The sequence below is a fragment of the Molossus molossus genome, unplaced genomic scaffold, assembly GCF_014108415.1.
Source record: "Molossus molossus isolate mMolMol1 unplaced genomic scaffold, mMolMol1.p scaffold_m16_p_8, whole genome shotgun sequence".
Classification (NCBI taxonomy): domain Eukaryota; kingdom Metazoa; phylum Chordata; class Mammalia; order Chiroptera; family Molossidae; genus Molossus; species Molossus molossus.
Window position 1 is genome coordinate 78,056,640 of NW_023425402.1, and position 20,205 is coordinate 78,076,844.

Consider the following 20,205-nt stretch of genomic DNA (forward strand, 5'->3'; position numbering starts at 1 on the left):
CATAATACTGTTTTCTGAAGCAGCAGCTGGATCCATGTGCTCTAGGGGAGCTGTTCAAAATGGCAGGCAGCCACTAAATCTTCTTGGACAGAAACTTCAGACTTTGGCAAGACTGAGCTCAAATATCAAGCTTTAAAATGTCTTTCATCAAAACAATGCAATCATCAGTAACTGCCTTAATTATTACTCTAGAATAGAAATCATTTGCTACAACAACTGCATTTTCTTGGGTATCTACTTATAACCCACAACTAGAAGTTTCAAAAAGAAGAAAAAAAATACCTTTTTTTTTCTGTCACCAGATCTGTTTGGCAGGTTACATCTTAGCTAGGACAGTTCCAACTCAGGATAAAATAAGCTTGTTGCACCTGCTAGAGCTTAATTTGTTTGTCATCCTTATTTACAAGAAACAAAAGTCCCTTCGGTAGTCTGATAATTAAGAACAAATGGAATCCACCAGTTGGAATGGCCCTGATGTTTGGCATCTGAGTTGGCATGGGCCTGCTGTTTCTGCACTTGCCCAGATTCTGACCTTTCCCTGACCAGAACATCCAGCTCAACTCAACTCTAAAGTGTGTCTTTCAAACTTCCCCATATGGTCCCTCTCCAGCACTCTGCAAGCTGTGCTCTGTGTTTTCACAGTGCTGGGTTTGGCAACCTGCCAGTCAGGCTCTGAAGTGTATCAGAACTCACAGTGCTCCTGACCTTGAGGTTCTTATCCAGCAAAATCTTCCTGGGGGCACAGCAGTAGGCATTCAGTGCCAGATTGTCAGAGCCCTTTGCTGATCTCTCTGCGTTTAGTTCAAATATCAAAAGGTTTTGGTGTTGAAAATGTTAAGGTTTTATTTTGTATAGGCTACTACATTCTCCAACTGATGGCTAGTAAATAAGTTTAATTAACCAAAAGAAGAATTCATACTCGACCTCAGAACTTCTGTACAGGGTGAATTTTGAGTGTTCAAATCAAAAGAAATCAGATGGAAAAACAACTAATCATTACATCTTCCTATTATAAAAGTCTTTGGGGAACATGGTTAGCTGTAATAGAGTTTACTGATTTTTCTTTTAATTAATTTCACTGCTTCTCTGCTTTCTGGTGTTTTTGTTGGGGAAACTATTAGCACTGAAGCGGTCTATAAATTTTAAGTATGTAAAATTTTCAAATAGCTTTATAAAATTCATATGCATCAATGTCTGAATTCATCATACGTATTTTTATAAAAGAGCAAAATATGCATTCACTTTAAACCCCTTAAACAAAAATGCCAGATTACCCTTGGTTAGTGCTTATGTCTGTATGTTTCACCAGTTTTGTAACTAATTGGCCCAAAAAACATTCTGTGCTCAGGTAAAATGATCTACACACTTTGAGCAGTGCATAATGATGTATTTCTGAGTACAGAGACTTTTCAAAGATCATTATTCACTTATGCTACAGGAAGAACTTATCATTTTTTTAAAATTGATTTTTTAAAGAAAGAAGAAGGGAGAGAGATAGAAACGACATGAGAAACATTGATCAGTTGCCTCCTGCATGGCCCCCTACTGGGGACCAAGCCTGAAACCAGGGCATTTGCCCTGACTGGAAATAAAACCAGGACCTCTCAGTCCATGGGATAATGCTCAATCCACTAAGCCACAATGGCGGGGCATATCATTTTAAATTTAATATAAGTACACCATTTTAGAGCTGGTTGGAACCTAAAAAGTCAATTAGCCTGAACTTTCTTGTCCCTGGACAAGAAAACACAAGCTCATAAGAGTCCAAGGTATAGCTAAACTAGTATTCTTCCTCTAAAACTAGGCTGCCTTATATATCCCCAAATTATAAACATTTTCTATGAGCCAAAGTGTGTTGACTGGATTCTCTAAGCATGTTATCTACAATCTATCTTACACATGTCTTTTTCACAAAAAAGTTATATATATTAATGTATTTTTTAAAATTCTATCTATTGCTGTCCTAGCTGGTTTCTGTCAGCAGTTGGAGTGTCAACCTGAGGCCCAAAGAGTCTAGGGTTTGATTCCAATCAAGGGCATGTATTTCGGGGTTCTGCGGGAGGCAACCAATTGATGTATCTCCCATACATCAATGTTTCTCTCTCCCTCCCTCCCTCCCACTCCATCTGAAGATAAATGGAAAAAGATCCTCAGGTGAGGATTAAAAAAATAATTAAATTAAATAAAAATAAATTATCTTTATTGTTGAAAGTATTACAGATGTCCCTTCTTTTTTACCTCCTTGACCGCCTCCTCCTCACTCCTGCCCCCACCAGCCTTCACCAAACTATTTTCTGTGTCCATTTGTTATGCATATATGCATATAAATTCTTTGGTTTAATCTCTCCTCCCCTGCAATCTCCCACCCTTCTTCCCTCTGAGGATCATCAGTCTCTATTTCCATGTCTCTGGAATGACCCAAAGTGACAAAGCTCATCTCATCCATGTGTATTAAATCATAAAACATAATTTTAAATTCCAAAACATGAGTTTTATTCTCAAATCTGGTTTAATTGAGTAGGAAATTTCCCCTTCACCCGGAGTTAACTTCATAGCCACAGTTAGAATCTTAACCACTTCCTCACAAGTGAACAATCACTATGGAGGTGACGCACAGCTTTGTTAGGACCTTCTCTTCTCATTTTCCAGGTTTATCTTTCACTGCTGCCAGAGAGGAAAAGGGAATGTCTTTTGTACTTTAAGGGGTCAATTATGTACAGCTGAGAGAAGGCAAAAGTAAAAGTGTATACAATACAAGCAGACTAAATTAATTTCTGGGCTTTGAAAGCGCTTTTATAAAGGACTCCAGGATATTTAGATGCATTTTAATGTCCTGTCCTTTCTGGCTTTTGAGTCACAATCTTCAGCAAAACTCTTTGCTACAATTCCTGCTCTGTAATTGTTTTCCAGAAACCATCCTGAGCCAATCAGCATGATTGTTATAAATTATCCTTTTTAAAAATGGGACCACTCTGTAAAGTACATGATTTTCTAAACACCACACTATACATCTGAAATGAATACAGAATAATATTAAATATAAACTGTAGTTGAGAAAAAATATATATGTTTATATATATATATATATGATGTTCTTTGCACTTTATACATTTGATAACTGCAATGGGTTGAATTATGTCACCTCAAACAGATGCAACTTCAGTTGGAAGTAGGGTTGAGAATATCAACCCTGCTGAGATCTTGACTTCAGCTATCAAATAATGGTTTGCAAATTAATTTAATTAGTTCCTATCCCTGACAATAAATTTCTATTATTTTGAGCCACTCTGTTTTTGATACTTTGTTACAACAGCCCTAGGAAACACTTAAATTCAAACCTACCCATTCCTCTAAGGCCCTACCAGAAAACTACAGTCAAACCTATTCTGCAACCGAAGCAGCCAGTTGTCTCCTCAAACACCATCTCTCCTCAGGGACATCTCTTGGTGGAGTACTGACCACATGTTGGTGTGACTGTATTTGCTTTTCTAGGTTTTTTCACTGAACTGAGTCTTACTTTTCTTTAAAGTTTTAGTGCTCTGTACAGTGTTTGCTACAAAGTAAACTCTGTGAATAAATTAAGGTGTATTATTGCCTGATGGTTATAGCCAGTTTTTCTATTTAAAATATGTACCTTCCAGGATACCTCCATTTCCATTGGCTGGCTCACACAAATGTTGACCATGTGCCATCCATCAGCACATACTTCTGCCATGTGAACTTTCTCACCATGTCTGAGGTCAGTACTATACCTGAACGCCTTACAGTCCAGGTTATGTAGCAGAAATATACTGTTCTCATTGTCTAAAAGGCCCTCCTTTTGTCTAGGAAACATCATAGACAAAGTTCTCTCATCTAGTCATGTGTTTACCACCAGGTTCTAGTTTTTTTTTTTTTTTTTTTTTTTTTTGGTTTATTCTGTTCTATGAGTAAACTGAAATGTTTAATAGCTAAATAAAACCCTAAATGTTAACTGAAAACAAAGCAATATGCAATAAAAAAAAACACACACACAACTAAACAGGAGAAAAAAAATGGAGGAAAATAATGTTACTATTTATCTCTGGAAAATTGAGTTTTGATTTTTTTCTTTTGATTTTCAAAAATGTCCAAATTAATATGTATTACTTTAATATATATCATTATACTGTAAATTTTATTATAGATGTTTCCTAATTACATCGTATAGCTTGTTTCTGTTTTAATATGGAGCTCATTGTCAAATACTTTAATTGTTGCTGACCAAATACAGTGGTCTAATTAAAGCTGAATACACACACACACACACACACACACACACACATATATATACATATATATTAAAATACACACACATATATATATACAGATATAAATTAAAATAAAAACAGAAATCTCAAAGAAAATTTTGTTTATAGGAATCAAGTACAAACTAACAGAGAAAAGTGATACTTTTTAAATTAATTCATTATTTCAAAACTTACTAAGAGTGCTTAATGTGTTGGGTACTTTGTAGATGTTAGAATAATTTTAATTTGATATTAACACTTTCAGAGCTGGTAGGAACTTGAGAGACCATTGAGTCTGAATCTCTTTGTCCATAGATAAGGAAACAGAATAATAGGAGTAAATGCCAGGGGTGACCTAGAACATATATGAAGACTGACATAATTTTTGCCCTTGGTAAGTTAGATCAATATACCCACATTTAAAATTTGTGCCAAAGTCCAGCCAGCGTGGCTTGTTGGCTGAGTGTCATCCCAAGTACCAGGGAGTCACAGGTTTGATTCCTGGTTAGGGCACTTGTCCTCTCCCTTCCGCTCTCTCTAAAATCAATAAAAACATTTTTTAAAAATTGTGTCAAAATGCTTTAAAGGGTAAAGGCAAGAATGTAACAGTACCATGGAGAAAGTGTCTCTTTATTACTTTCTCCACAGCACTGTTTAAGGGATTAAGGGACAGCAAAGGAGGCCTATTAAAGGAACTTACATTCTATCTGAGAACCAAAAAAATGGGAAGAAGCCTGCAGAACAACCACACAGGAAGGGCCTGATGGCCAGAGAGATCTGTGTACAAAAGCCCAGAGTTACAAGACAACAGCAGTGCCTGCTTAGGGACTGCCCAACAATTTAGCCTGTCTATGGCAGAGAGGGTGTTGGTGGTTTAGGTGCCATGGGAGAGCAGGAGGAGAGTTACGAGTAAGGGAAGCTGATGAGTAGTTGCAGAGGAGGGAACGTATGTGGTAAAGTGAGCAAAGCTGGAAATTTGTAGGACTATCAAATTTGTAGGGCTATCAGTGATCACATGAGAAGGGCTTTATATGCCCAGGTAGAATATATGAATTTATCTCTAAGGCAACAGATAGATTTAAGCTTGCGAGTGGCATGAATTGCATAGATTTGAGGGGTTATCAGTTAAGGAGTGACTGTCATAATGTAATTGGGGGATTGAATGTTGAGGACATAGAAGTGAGAGATGAGTGGTGAGGATAGAATACATTGTAGCGAAGGGGAAGTATTACGAGGGGCCAAGCAGGATTGGACTTTGGTCTAGAAGTTTATGGCAGGGATTATAACTCAAATGTCTTCAGAGATAAATTAGATATACAAGTCTATTCTAGTAGTGACATAGAAGAGTGGTAGAAACTGGTAAAGAGTGGGTACAGGCTTTAACTTAAAGACATTCATGCACATTATTTTTAAATACTAGGTGGTCAAAGGAAACCTCTGTGGGATATGCTCGAACTCCAGGTCATGAGTTTAATTGACAGTGATTTTACCTTTGGCTATTCGTTTTAATCATTAGCAAAGCCTGATTCAAAGTCTGCCCTCACCTCCCAAACACTAATGGCTCCAGAATGCAGTCTGCACATGGATATATTAAAAAAAACAAACACACAAAAAACTATCCACATGATTCTAAAATCCAGTCAAGGATGAGTACTACCGAAGGCAACAATGACTCCTAGTTTTTTAACTTGAATAGCTTGCGTGTATGTAATGTCAATTATTAGGATAAAAATACAGACGGATGAAGACATATTGTTCAATAGAAGTTAATACAGGCTTCAAACACAGTGAATAAAAGAAGTTCTGTTAGTTATCAATGTTAAGTCAAATGGGAGCTGTATAGAAGTGCCCAGAGACTTCTCACATTCTACTTCTTCAGTCTTTTCAAATATCAAAATTAATTAACCACCAGGGATCCTAAATTAATCAATATCTTAAAATGTGAAGAGTTTATTCAATTTAAAAATACTTGAGGAAAAGCAATGACCTACAACCACGATTACTCTTTCCTGCAAAGCTATCATTTAGAATCAATGGACATTTCAAGAGTTTCCCAGACAAGAAAAAGCTGAAGGAATTCATTACTACCAAACCAGTATTATATGAAATGTTGAAGGGTCTTCTTGAAGGTGAAGAAGAACAAAAATATGAACAATAAAGTGACAATTAATACATATCTATCAACAATTGAATCCACAAACAAAATGAGCAAGCAGAACAGAAACAGACTCATAAATACAGAGAACTTTTTGTTGCTTGCCAGATGGGTGGGGCTGGGGGAAGGGGTGAAAAAGATGAAGGAATTAAAAAGTACAAATTAGTTGTTAGACTGATGAACCTCAAAGGGAAAGGGGGAGGGAGGGTGGAATGAAATAAACCAAAGAATTTCTATGCATATATGCACAACCAATGGACACTGACAATAGCGTGGGGAAGGCAGGAGGGGGCAGAAATGGGGAGGAGGGGGTCAATGGGGAAAAAAGGAAGAAACATCTGTAATACATTCAACAATAAAGATGAGTTCTAAATAAATAAATAAATAAATAAATAAACAAACTTCAGAAGAAAAACAAATACTTGAGATATCTAGGGCATTCTCAAGTTTTTTTAATTTAAGGTGAATGCACATTAACGATGAATTTCTAATGAGTTATTTATATTTTGATATCTAAGGAAATCATAGCACTGTCTTGACCATGCATAAACTTTATCTTATTTCCAATGTGACTAAGCTCTTCTTTTCTTTTAAGACAATTGTGTACATAGTTGGTTATACCAACAAAGGGTTCCCAGGCTGTTGACTACTGGAAGAGATTGACCACCATTTATTATTATTTAACATGTGGCTCCTATTATTCCACAATGGGCGTGTATCTGATCATCTGAAATACTCATGGTTGTGGTCTCTACACTGCTGTATGCATCTCCATCTGGACACTAATTAGTTATTTCAGTTAGATAGAAATATATTCCAAAACACTTGTTTTTAAATACAAATATATTCTGCAAGATCATTTGACCTATAAAATCTTCCACTATTAACCATCATTCTAGAATAAAATCAGCATTCTTCAAGCTAATTTTGAGCAAATTACTCAAGACTCACAACTTCTCTGGTGTGGTAAAGTTATTTTGCCAGGGACCATTTGTTGAATGGCACTTTGGTAATTGAGGAAAGGTTAAATTATGATTGTAAATTTCTTCTAAGTAAATATAATGTTTCACTGTATTACTATACTAGTTCAACATAAGGTCATAAAAATACATACTATTCCAATCATAAAATAAGTTACTGCCCCTTTTATGTGGGACAAAAAGGTTAATTCAAAGATAAACATTATCTAACTTGTCAGATCTATACTTTAAAACCAAAATAAGTACTCATTGCTAGGTTAAGAATTAAAGAGTTTACTCTTTTGCTTTGTAAAACTGTTGCTTCCTTTTTTTTTCTCTAATGAAAAATATCAAACAAAATAAAAAAATGGAAAATAGTAGTAAAAGTTTTCCTGGCTTCATGAATTAGAATCATTTATGACTATAAAAGTACCTAATTTCCTATGAAAAAGAGTCTGAATTGAAACATTAACTCTTTGATACTTTAAAAATAAATTAATTTGCATATTTATATGAAATTATTTTGGAAATATATGTTCTCTGGGATTCAAATTCTGTTGTTTTCTTCATTCTAGCAGATGAGTAAATCACTTAGGTGTAAACTTCCATGCTTTCCCAATAACTTCACACTCTTAAAACCTTTTAGAATTCATATAAATCCCTTGGAGGAGGAGGAAAATAGAGACAATAGGATGTGATGTAGCTTCCATCATCACCAAAATTTTTATCTCTCCACAAAATACACCAGCTTCAGCATAATGGATCTTTTTAGACTCAGATATTTGCTTGTCTTTAACCATTACAGGCTACTATTTACTTGATATTCTTTATCTTTTCTTCGAAAAGTTCAAAATGCTTGAACAACAATTTAAATTTCTAATTATCCATCAGAGTTAACCATAACTGATATGAAATATGGCATATGTAAACATATATATATCTACATATGTAAACAGTTATAAAACCACATTTATTTTCTCATTGAACAGCTTGGGAGTTAAAAGCAGGCACTATTCTACCTGGATGAGGAAACTAAGACTTAAAATAAAATCTTGTCTGAAGCCCATTTCAATGTTGAACAGCTTGAGTTTCAGCTTATATATTCAAGTACTAATCTCTAGCCAAACTCACTGTTTTAATTATGCAAAACTCACTGGTTTAATAAACCCACTCTCTAGCCCACTGCTCAAAGTCTTTAATACCAGGATTCTAATAGAGCCAGGTCCAAACTGGAAATGGTGCCATCTGCATCCCCACATCCACCCCAGCAGCACTGCCATTAAATTAATAGTAAAGTCTGTGCAATAAAACAGCAGAGACCCCATTCATGTGCAACCAGTTGAGTTTCTGTTTAACCTCCAGCAGATAGAAGCACAAAGCCAGTTCAGTATTGGCTAGTCAATCTGTACCTAAGAGCTGTGTCCAATTTCCCTGTCCAAAGGAATTAAGAGCCAAAAAAGGAAAGGGAAAAGTAAGATTACATTAGTTCCTGAGCTACAAATATAAATAGGTTTCAACTAAGTAAGCTTCGATGTCCCTGACTGTAATAAGGATTGACTGGCCAATAGGAAATAAATTCAAACATTAGGATTAAAGATATAATGTCTGCAGAATGATTGCAGGTCTTCAAAAGAAAGTATATGAAGTGTATTTTTTAAAATGACATTTTAAATATAGATTGACATATTGGTATAATTTTAGTTAATTATTACTTCTATTATTTGAAACACTATTTTGCAACTTTGATATTTATTACAGGTAATTTTGCATTAGCCAGTTTGAGCATAATAAGCATTAGACAATATTCTATTTTTATCCTCCCCAAATTATTTACTTCTGTCTGCATCACACAATAATAATAATTATGTTTTATTTTTGCCCTGGCAAAAATAAAAATGGCCAGTTTCATCCCCCCAAATTGTCAGTTTCACCCAAACTCACATGAAACTGACAATTGAGGAAACCTGGGCATATTTAGAAATATGTTTTTTGCTTTCTATAAGTTTCTTTAAAGTTTTATGACTACATGGACTGCCCTCCCACACACACATCACAATGATGTTTATAAAATGAGCAAGACAATGCTGGTCATTCAACACTGCAGTTACTGAATTCAGTTCCCTTGAAAGGGATGGTAATCATCATGCATCACCTTCCATCTACCACTTAAGACTGTGTAAGAAAGTTGTAAGGCCTTAGCAGTATGCAGTGAGGTAATATAATGACCACATTTCTACACCAAATATTTTACAGGTATTGCATGGCATAAAACATTTAAAGTTAAGATAAATTGAACTCTGGCTTTTTATAGTACCTTATTAAAAATGTTTACTAATAAGTTAAAAAATATGTTTGTGGTACTATCTTAGTTAGTAAAAACCAGTTGTAAATAATTTAAATGTCATACATTTTGAAGTTACTTTGATTCCAATCATTAAATATTATTTATATATTGATGATTGAAGTTAAATAAGTAAAGGTACTTATTTAAACACTATCAAAAATTAAAACAAAAAATACTAAATATCAAAACTATATATATACCCTTAATAAAATAAGAATAAACACAAAATTAAACATTTACCTTTAGTTTGAATTTTCCTTTCGGGTTTCTCAGGTTTCTCCTCCTTTTCAGTTTTGTCTTTGTGTATTTCTAGAGAAAAACAGAATTTATCATTTTAAAACTCTTCTTGAAAATGTGCAAAATATAAACCATAGCTATGACTCAATATTTATAATTTCACCATAAAACCTAAAATATTATATCTACCAATCTTATAGATCTCTAAAAAGGAAGAGTTTGTAAGATATTGCTACATAAATTACTCATGTGTTGAAATAAAGAAATAAGGTTATTTGAAAAAGCTTAAAAACTTACATCAATGGAAATATGTTGTCACTGTATTCAGTGCAAAAATTAATCACAAATTATAATTATGTTTTATTTCAGTTACTCTGAATACATATTAAAAATTCTTAGTGCGAATGTCATTTAGGAAGATTTTGTTTTTACATAATAAATTAAGAATTTATGAAATGAACTATAACAACTATCTCATTTAAAACATCTCAGAGGCAGTGACTCTAAGCTATATTTATAATCAGAATTTGGTATTGCATTTAACCAATAATTACTGCAAGCATATATGACCCATTTCATAAAATGAAATAAAATTAGTTGTTAAATTTTTCTGAATATCAGGTTTTAAGAAATATATTTGATTTGCTGCTAGTTTCAGTACATATAGATTGCAAGTCTCAGAAAATGAAGTTAATTCTGAATTTGCAGTTAATTTGGATAGAAGTAAATTTGAGATTAGAGTTTACAAATATGATTACTACTTCTAAAAAGTGACTTAAGCTCTCAGCTGACTTCTCAACAGAAACACTACAGGCCAGAAGGGAAAAGCATGAGGTAATCAAGGTCATGAAAAACAAGGATCTGAATTCAAGACTACTCTACCCAGCAAAGCTATCATTCAAAATGGAAGGTCAAATAAAGAGCTTTCCAGACCAAAAAAAAAAGGCTAAGGGAATATATTAGCACCAAACCAGCACTGCAAGATATGCTAAAAGGACTGCTGCAATTAGTAGAAGAAATAGGAAGAAAAATATAATCACACTAAACAAAAATAGCAATAAATAAATATATATCAATAATCACCTTAAATGTAAATGGATTGAATGCTCCGATAAAAAGACACAGAATAATTGATTGGATAAGAAAGCATGACTTATCTATATGTTGTTTACAAGAGACCCACCTCACAACAAAAGACTCACATAGGTTGAAAGTGAAGGGATAGAAAAATATCTTCCAGGCAAATGAAAAGGGAAAAAAAAGCTGGGGTAGCAATACTCATATCTGATAAAATAGATTTCAAAATGAAGACCATAACTAAAGACAAAGAAGGTCACTACAAAATATTGAAAGGATCTATCTAACAGGAAGATATAACCTTGATAAACATATATGCAATCAATATAGGAGCACCAAAATATATTAAAAATCTTCTGGAAGACTTCAAAGGAGAAATCAACAGTAATACAATCATAGCAGGGGACTTCAACACCCCGCTGACATCACTGGATAGATCCTCTAGGCAAAAAAAATTAGCAAGGAAACAGAGACTCTAAATGAAGCACTAGACGAAATGGATTTAATAGATATCTACAGTGAATTACACCCCAAAACTACAGAATTCACATTCTTCACAAGTGCACATGGGACATTCTCAAAGATAGACCACATGTTAGGACACAAACTAAAGTTCTACAAGCTCAAGAAGATTGAAATCATATCACGCATCTCTCAGATCGTAATGACATGAAACTAGAAATTAACTGCAACAAGAACATGCAAAGACATTTGAACACATGGAAGCTAAATAGCATGTTATTAAACAATGAATGGGTCACCGAGGAGATCAAGGAAGAAATCAAAAATTTCCTGGAATCCAATGAAAATGAAGACACAACAACACAAAACCTATGGGATACAGCGAAAGCAGTTCTGAGAGGGAAGTTCATAGCACTACAGGCGTACCTCAAGAAGCAAGAAAAATCTCCAATAGACTACCTAACCTCACAACTTAAAGAACTAGAAAGCAAACAAAAAGAAAGCCCCAGAGCAAGTAGAAGGAAGGAAATAGTAAAGAAAACAGCAGAAATAAATGACATAGAGACCAAAAAAACAATTCAAAGGATCAATGAAACAAAGAGCTGTTTTTTTGAAAAGATAAACAAGATTGATGGACCCTTAGCTTGACTCACCAAGAAACAAAGAGAGAGAACCCAGATACACCAAATCAGAAATCAAAGAGGAGGAGTAACAACTGATAACACAGAAATACAGAAGATCATTAACAACTACTATGAACAATTATTTGGCAACAAATTCGACAATCTAAGTGAAATGGACAAATTTCTAGAAACACACAGTGTCCCAAAACTGGACCAGGAAGAGATAGAAAACTTGAACAGACCAATATCAACAGAAGAAATTGAAGATGTAATCAAGAATTTCCCAGCAAACAAAAGCCCAGGCCCGGATGGCTTCATGGGAGAGTTTTACCGAACATTCAAAAAAGAACTAGCCCTGGCCGGTTTGGATCAGCGGTTAGATCATCAGCCTGTGGTCCAGAGAGACCCGGGTTCGGTTCCCGCTAAGGGCATGTACCTCGGTTGCAGTTTGTCCCCGGCCCTGGTTGGGTCGTGTGGGTGGCAGCCACTCGATGTGTCCCTTTCACATCGATTTCTCTCTCTCTCTCTTCCTCCCACTCTATCTCAACAAAGTGTTGAAAAATGTCCTCTGGTGAGGATTAAAAAACAAAAACAAAAAAGAACTAACACTCATTCTCCTCAAACTATTTCAAAAAATTCAAGAAGAAGGAAGACTTCCAAACTCATTTTATGAGGCCAGCATAATTCTAAATCCAAAATCAGAAAAAGACATTACAAAGAAAGAAAACTACAGGCCAATATCCCTGATGGACATAGATTTCAAAACCCAGAACAAAATGATAGCAAATCGGATCCAGCAACACATCAAAAAAATTATTCACCATGACCAAGTGGGATTGATCCCAGGGATGCAAGGTTGGTACAATATTTGCAAATCAATAAATGTGATACACCACATGAACAAAATGAAGTATAAAAACCACATGATCATATCAATAGATGCCGAAAAAGCCTTCGACAAAATCCAGCATCCATTTCTGATAAAAACGCTCTGTAATGTGTGAATGGAGTGATCATATCTCAACATAATAAAGGCCATATATGAAAGACTTACAGCCAATATCATACTCAATGGGCAGAAACTAAAAGCATTACCCATAAGAACAGGAACAAGAAAAGGATGCCCACTTTCATCACTCTTATTTAATATAGCACTGGAAGTCTTAGCCACAGCAATCAGACAGGAAGAAAAAGTAAAAGGGATCCAAATTGGAAAAGAGGAAGTGAAACTGTCATTATTTGCAGATGACATGATACTATAGGTAGAAAACCCCAAAGACTCCATTACAAATTTATTAGACTTAATAAATGAATTTGGTAAAGTAGCAGGATACAAAATTAACGTTAAGAAATCAATGGCATTCTTATACACCAATGATGAACTCACAGAAAGAGAAACCAAGAAAACAATCCCATTATCATTGCCGCAAAAAAATTAAGATCCCTAGGAATAAACTTAACCAAAGAATCCAAAGGACCTATTCGTAGAAAACTACAGGTCATTGATAAAAGAAATAGAAGAAGATATAAAAAAGTGGAAACACATACCTTGTTCACGGATTGGAAGAATTAACATCATTAAAATGTCCATACTACCCAAAGCAATCTATAGATTCAATGCAATCCCCATCAAAATACCAATGACATAACTTCACAGAACTAGAAAAAATACTTCAAAAGTTCATATGGAACCAAAAAAGACCTTGAATAGCCACCACAATCTTGAAAAATAAGAACAAAGTAGGAGGGATTACATTACCAGATTTCAGGTTATACTACAAAGCCACAGTAATCAAAACAGCCTAATACTGGCACAAGAACAGGCATATAGACCAGTGGAGAACCCAGAAATGGACCTTAGGCAATATGCTCAATTAATATTTGACAAAGGGGCAAGAGCATACAGTGGAGTAAAGACAGCCTCTTTAATAAATGGTGTTGGGAAAATTGGACAGCTACATGCAAAAAAAAATAAATAAAACTAGACCATCAACTTACATCCTACACAAGAATAAACTCAAAATGGATAAAAGACTTAAATGTGACTCATGAATCCATAAAAATCCTAGAAGATACTGTAGGCAACAAAATTTCAGACATCATACACAGCAGAATTTTTACTGATACATCACCTAAGGCAACAAAAACAAAGGAGAAAATAAAAATATGGGACTACATCCAACTCAAAAGCTTCTGCACAACAAAAGATACAATCATCAAATTGGAAAGGCAACCCACTGTATGGGAGAGCATAATTTCCAATGATATATCAGATAAGGGTTTAATTTCCAATATATAGAGAGAGCTCATACAACTCAACAAAAGGAAAAAAAAAAAAAAAACACTTAAAAAATGGGCAGAGGTACCAAATAGACACCTCTCCAAACAGGACATACAAATGGCCAAGAGACATATGAAGAAATGCTCAACATCACTAATCATCAGAGAGATGCAAATTAAAACAATAATGAGGTATCACTTCACACCTGTCAGAATGGCTGCCATCAACAAATCATCAAACAACAAGTGTTGGCGAGGGTGTGGAGAAAAAGGGACTCTAGTACACTGCTGGTGGGAATGCAGACTGGTGCAGCTACTATGGAAAACAATATGGTATTACCTGAGAAAATTAAAAATTGAACTTCCATTTGACCCAGTGATCCCACTGCTAGGAATATTCCCTAAGAAGTCTGAAACACCAATCAGAAAGAATATCTGTACCCCCATGTTTGTAGCAGCACTATTTACAAGAGCTAAGATCTGGAAACAGCCCATATGTCCATCAGTAGACGAATGGATAAAAAAGCATTGGTACATATACACAATGGAGTACTATGCAGCTTTAAGAAAGAAAGATCTCTTATCCTTTGAGACGACCTAGAGGAACCTAGAAAGTGTCATCCTAAGCAAAACAAGCCAAACAGAGAAAGACAAGTATCATATGATCTCACTTATTTGTGGATTATAATGAACATAACAGTCTGAGAAATGGGGTAGTCCCAGAGATGTGGAAGTGGTGTACAGACTGACAATCCCCAGAAGAGGGGGTGGTGGGGGAGAGATAAACCACAGAACTTATATGCATGCGTGCATAAACAATGGACATGGACAACAAAGCTGTGGAGAGGGCGGGGAGGGAGGGGGAGAGGGAATCAGTGGGGGGAAAAGGAGAAGCATCTGTAACAAAAACAAATTAATAAAAATTAATATATATAATAATAAAATATATAATAATAATAAATAAAAATAAAAAATAATAATAAAAATTATATATATATATATATAGTTCACCAAGGTGCAAGGTAAGTACTCCGCAGAGCACAGGAAACTTTCTTCTTCCTGGATCTCTCACTATTTTTTTAAAATATGTTTTTATTGATTTTTTTTAGAGAGAGAGAGAAACATGGATGTGAGAGAGACACATCGAATGGCTACCTCCTGCACACCCTGCACACCCTGCCCACTCTGCACACCTCGCACTGGGGATCAGCCTGAAATGACTGGGAATCAAACTGAGACCTCTCAGTTCATGGGAGGATGCTCAATCCGCTGAGCCATGCTGGCTGGATTCTCACTATTTTTTTTAAAGCTCTTTCTTATGTGTCTTCAAATCTTACTTCAAAACAAGGTTTATCATTTTAGCCTCATTAACTTCTTAGGTTGAGTGAATCACTAGGGTGCAGTAGGTCTATTCTGGGCACTCCCCGGTATTTAGCAGCACCCCTGGCTTCTATCTATTAGATGATCATAGTCTCATCCCTAGTTATAATCATGAAAATGTCTTTAGACATTGCCAAGTGCCCCTGTAGAGCAAAATCATTCCCAAGAACATGTTCAAATGGCTCAGGATTATATTTCTTTTGCTTAGCCTTTTGCTTTTGGGTTTTATAGTATTTTTATAATTATATAACAAAAATAGTGTTGCTTTGTAATCTATCATGTAGAACTACATGTGTGAAAACTTTTGATCAGTGTTTTTAAAAATGTATTCTGTTTGCAAAGGCATAATAAAGTTTCATCTTATAGACTCTAGGCACATAAAGGCTAGCAATAGACCTTATTACCTGCGTGCACACACACACACACACTTTATATCTTTAGAAGCATTTTATTTTATTTTATCCTCACTCAAGGACATTTTTCCATTTTTTTTTTGCTCAGATAGAGTGGGAGGGAGAGAGAGGAAGAGAGAGAGAGAGAAACATCGATGTGAAAGGGACACATCGAGTGGCTGCCACCCGTATGACCAACCAGGGTCAGGGACAAACTGCAACCCAGGTACGTGCCCTTAGCGGGAACAGAACCCGGGTCTCTCTAGACTGCAGGCCAATGCTTTAACTGCTGAGCCAAACTGGCCAAGGCTCTTTAGAAGCATTTTAAAGATGCAAGATAATCAACCTAATTGCTGTTTGTCAGTGTTCAGACTAACACTGTCCAATGCAGTAACCACTAGACACTTGTGCATATTAAGGACCTGATTTGTGGTTAGTCAAATTAAGGTGTGATATAAGTGTAAGAACAAACTAGATTATGAAGACTTAGTATAAAGAAAAATATAAAATATGTCATTAATAATTTTATATTAGTTACAGAGTGTAATACTATTATATTAGATATATTGAGGTGATGGCTTTATTGATGTGTCAACTTGGCTAAACTGCTATCCCAAATCATTCGAATAAACACTAATCTAAGAGTTGCTGCGATGTGATGAAAATCCTGAATCCATTGATGTTAAAAAAGAAAATGATTCTGAATCATCTGAGTGGGTTTGTCTGATTCCACTGGAAGGCCTTGAAAACAGACCTGAGGCTTCTCAGGGAAAGGGAAAAAAATTCTTTGTGGACTACAGTTATGGTCCCTGCTTTGGGCACAAGATTTCCCATGATCTTCCCTTTCTGACTTGCTTAGCCAGTCCCCACAGACATATAGGCCAATTCCTTGTAGTAAATCTCTTACTATACAATATATTGGCAAAGTTCCTAACTGGTTCTGCTTCTCTGGTTGAGGTCTGATGTCCTGACTGGATTAAATATGTTGTTAAAATTAATTTTTATTATTCTTTTTACTTTCCTTAATGTGGCTACTAAATTTTTAAAAATTATATATGTGGTTCAAAATTTATAACTATTGAACAGCACCAGTCTAGTCCTATGGGTTGGCAAATAATCTTTTTACAATCTAAAGTTATACACAGGGTTAAATCTTTTACAACTGAATTGAAAAACTGAACTCAGAATTTTCTCCTGTCAATATGATCCTGCTTCCTTCCTCCTTTTCAAACAATAAAGTCTGTGGAAAGATTGGCTCCTTGTATAACTCAGGCCAAAAAAAGCAGTATGCTGTCAAAGAGAGAGTGAGTGGTCTTTGGAAATACTAAGGCAGTCACCTTGAACAAAGATTTCTTACTTCATGCAAGGATGAATTTGATTACAGAAGCGGGATGAAATAGTGTTAAATTAAAATGGTACATGAAATGCTACATTCATTGTGAAATGAGAAGACCTTAACATGGTCCTTTAGGCTAATATTTTTCCTTCAGAGGAGTGTGTGTGTGTGTGTGTGTGTGTATTCCACAGACATCTGTTGGCCACTCAGAAGGATAAAAGAGAGATTCTAGAAGTTGCACAGGAGGCTCAGACCTGAGAATCTCTGCAGGAGTAGGCGGTGAAGATATCCTGCCTGGAAATCCTGTCTCGGCCCCTCGCCTATCTCATTCTGGGGAAATACACTGTTTGGACAGAGCCGTGCTCTATGGGACTGGACAGGCTGTGTTGGTCCATGCCAGTGTTTCCTGCAAGGCAAGTGGAAGCTTGTATGCGAGGGAACAGAGGGCGGAGCGGTAGCTGGTGCCCCCTGGAAGCTCTTCAGTGTTACCTCTTGTGCAGGCAGCAGCAGCCCGTCAAGGGGGAATGGGCTCCAGACTGTAACTAGAACTGAAATAAGCAGGGCCTGTCCTGGAGGTAAGAATTAAAATAAAAGAAAAGTCTCCAAAAGATGGGGAGCATGAATACCATGCAGAAAAAGGCAGGGGAAATGCATTCCCTCCACTGTTTCCCAAATACATGGAAGGAAGTTTACCCTAAAGTGGAAGGTATATCATGGCATGTTGGATACACTTTTATAATAAGTTTTACTTAAGGAAAAACAAATATAAATGAAACTAAAGGAGAAGTAGACTGAAAAAGTGTCAATGTATTTCAGAGCTTTTACTGTTTATTCAGCCTAACACAAACCAAGACAGTCCCACGTTCTGGGCAGATCCACTCAGATGGTTTGCAAGTAGGGGTTATAGATTAAAACACACACACACAAATCTCTACAGCTTAGAATACACAGAAATATGATGACTTATATGAGCATTTTTTGCAGGAATATCATCAACTAATTTTTTTTAACTGATCACTTGAAGATCATTAGTGTTTCTATGGAGGCAAGTGCAGACAAGCAGAGCTAACCTTGTGAAGACACATACACACCTACATTATTTTCTCATAGAATGCAAACAAAGTTCATTTCTGATTATTCAAACTTAAGAATAATTAAATGTCTCTCTGAATGTCTTATTGCCACATTGTATTTTCTTTGGGGATTGGATTCCATCACTAGTGTCACTATCTGTGGCTACCAGATGTCTGAAGAATCTGGTAAAGCTTCTACACAATGAGCCAGTTCTCTCTCCTCACACTTCAGCCATGAAATGTTGACCATTCAGGCACCTGTCCAATTGAGTACAGCATGCTACCAGTTTAGACTTCAGAAGGATATTTTTCTCATAAGTAGATGATACCTGATTAATTACTCTCAATTGGTGCTGTCTGCTAAGAACCATTTGTATAAGAACACAAATTAAAAGTAAAGGATTTAAATCAGCAAAGTAGAAATTTATTGCCCTGTGGTTTTAAGCACATATCCAAGAAAAATAAAATTTCTTATTATGTTAATACTAGCTTTTAGTTATTTAATAATTTGCATACACAGGTGAATGCCTTCCCTCCGCTACCCTTCCCTCCCCTCCCACTTTCTGTAAAAGGACAGCAATGTATGGCAACATACAATTGCATTTAACATGACACTCTTTAAAAAGAGTTAACTTAGACATGATCCAATCTTGGACACAGGGACAAAGAAGAAAATCAAAGCAATCAGTATTTACCTCCAAATACGTGAGCTTTGCAATTAGGTTAGAGTCCAATGTCCTTAGGTATAAGTCTCATCACCCAAAACTTGTTAGAATCAGAAGTCTTTTAATAACAGTAAAGCTTAAAGATTGCTTTGTGGCTTGCAAAGCCCAAGATCCCTTGGTGGTCCATATTAGAACTATTAAGTGTAATGGGGAATTTTCTGGTCTAATAGTGAATGTTGCATGTTCCACAGGAACATACAATTACTCAATAGACTAGAGATTTTCACCAACATGTACAAGAATTTTTAGAACTTGCAATACCTGACTATTTAGTCAGGGACACTGACTTATTTTCCTTTAGACTGTCAAATAAAAAAAATGACAAAAACCTACACAACAATAGCCATCTGGTGTGAATGGATAAAAAGCATGCCTTTGTCAGATCAGCAAAAAATAGAATATATTTTTTGATGTGCTGCAGAATTTTAGTAATTGGTTTATGTGTGCCATGACATGAAAAAAGTTAAAAATTGCTGCAATAGGCACAATCTTTAAAATGTCTCGAAATTAGATGTGAAGATTTGTTTTATTGGCTTGGTTCTCCTTCATCATCTTTAGGCTACTTAATTCTATCAAAATATGTTCATCTAAGCTCTTTGTCTCCTAGGGTGCCAATAACAATCAGGGACCAACAGATTTTTCCCAAGACTCTGAGCTCAACTTTTACATGTAACTTGGGAAGAGAGGCCATGGGTACTAAAAACAAAAAGAGTGCTACCAACAGCAACCAATGGGACCAAAATTAGTAAAACTAAGTTATGCTAAATGATTCTTAAGAATAAGTTCATTTTGTAGTGAAGTCTTTCTGAGTTATTTTGTTATATTACATGCATTTTACTTATTTTTTAAATATATTTTTATTGATTTTTTTTTTTAGAGAGACAGGAAGGGAGA

General features: G+C 35.5%; 1 protein-coding gene across 1 annotated transcript in view; it reads right to left on the bottom strand.

The window, feature by feature from the left end:
• Positions 1 to 20,205, bottom strand: part of LOC118621540 (triadin-like) — a 93,403-nt gene that overhangs the window by 14,829 nt on the left and 58,369 nt on the right. Inside the window, 1 exon segment of the mRNA XM_036248856.1 lies at positions 9,967 to 10,035. Coding sequence (XP_036104749.1) covers positions 9,967 to 10,035 — 69 coding nt within the window.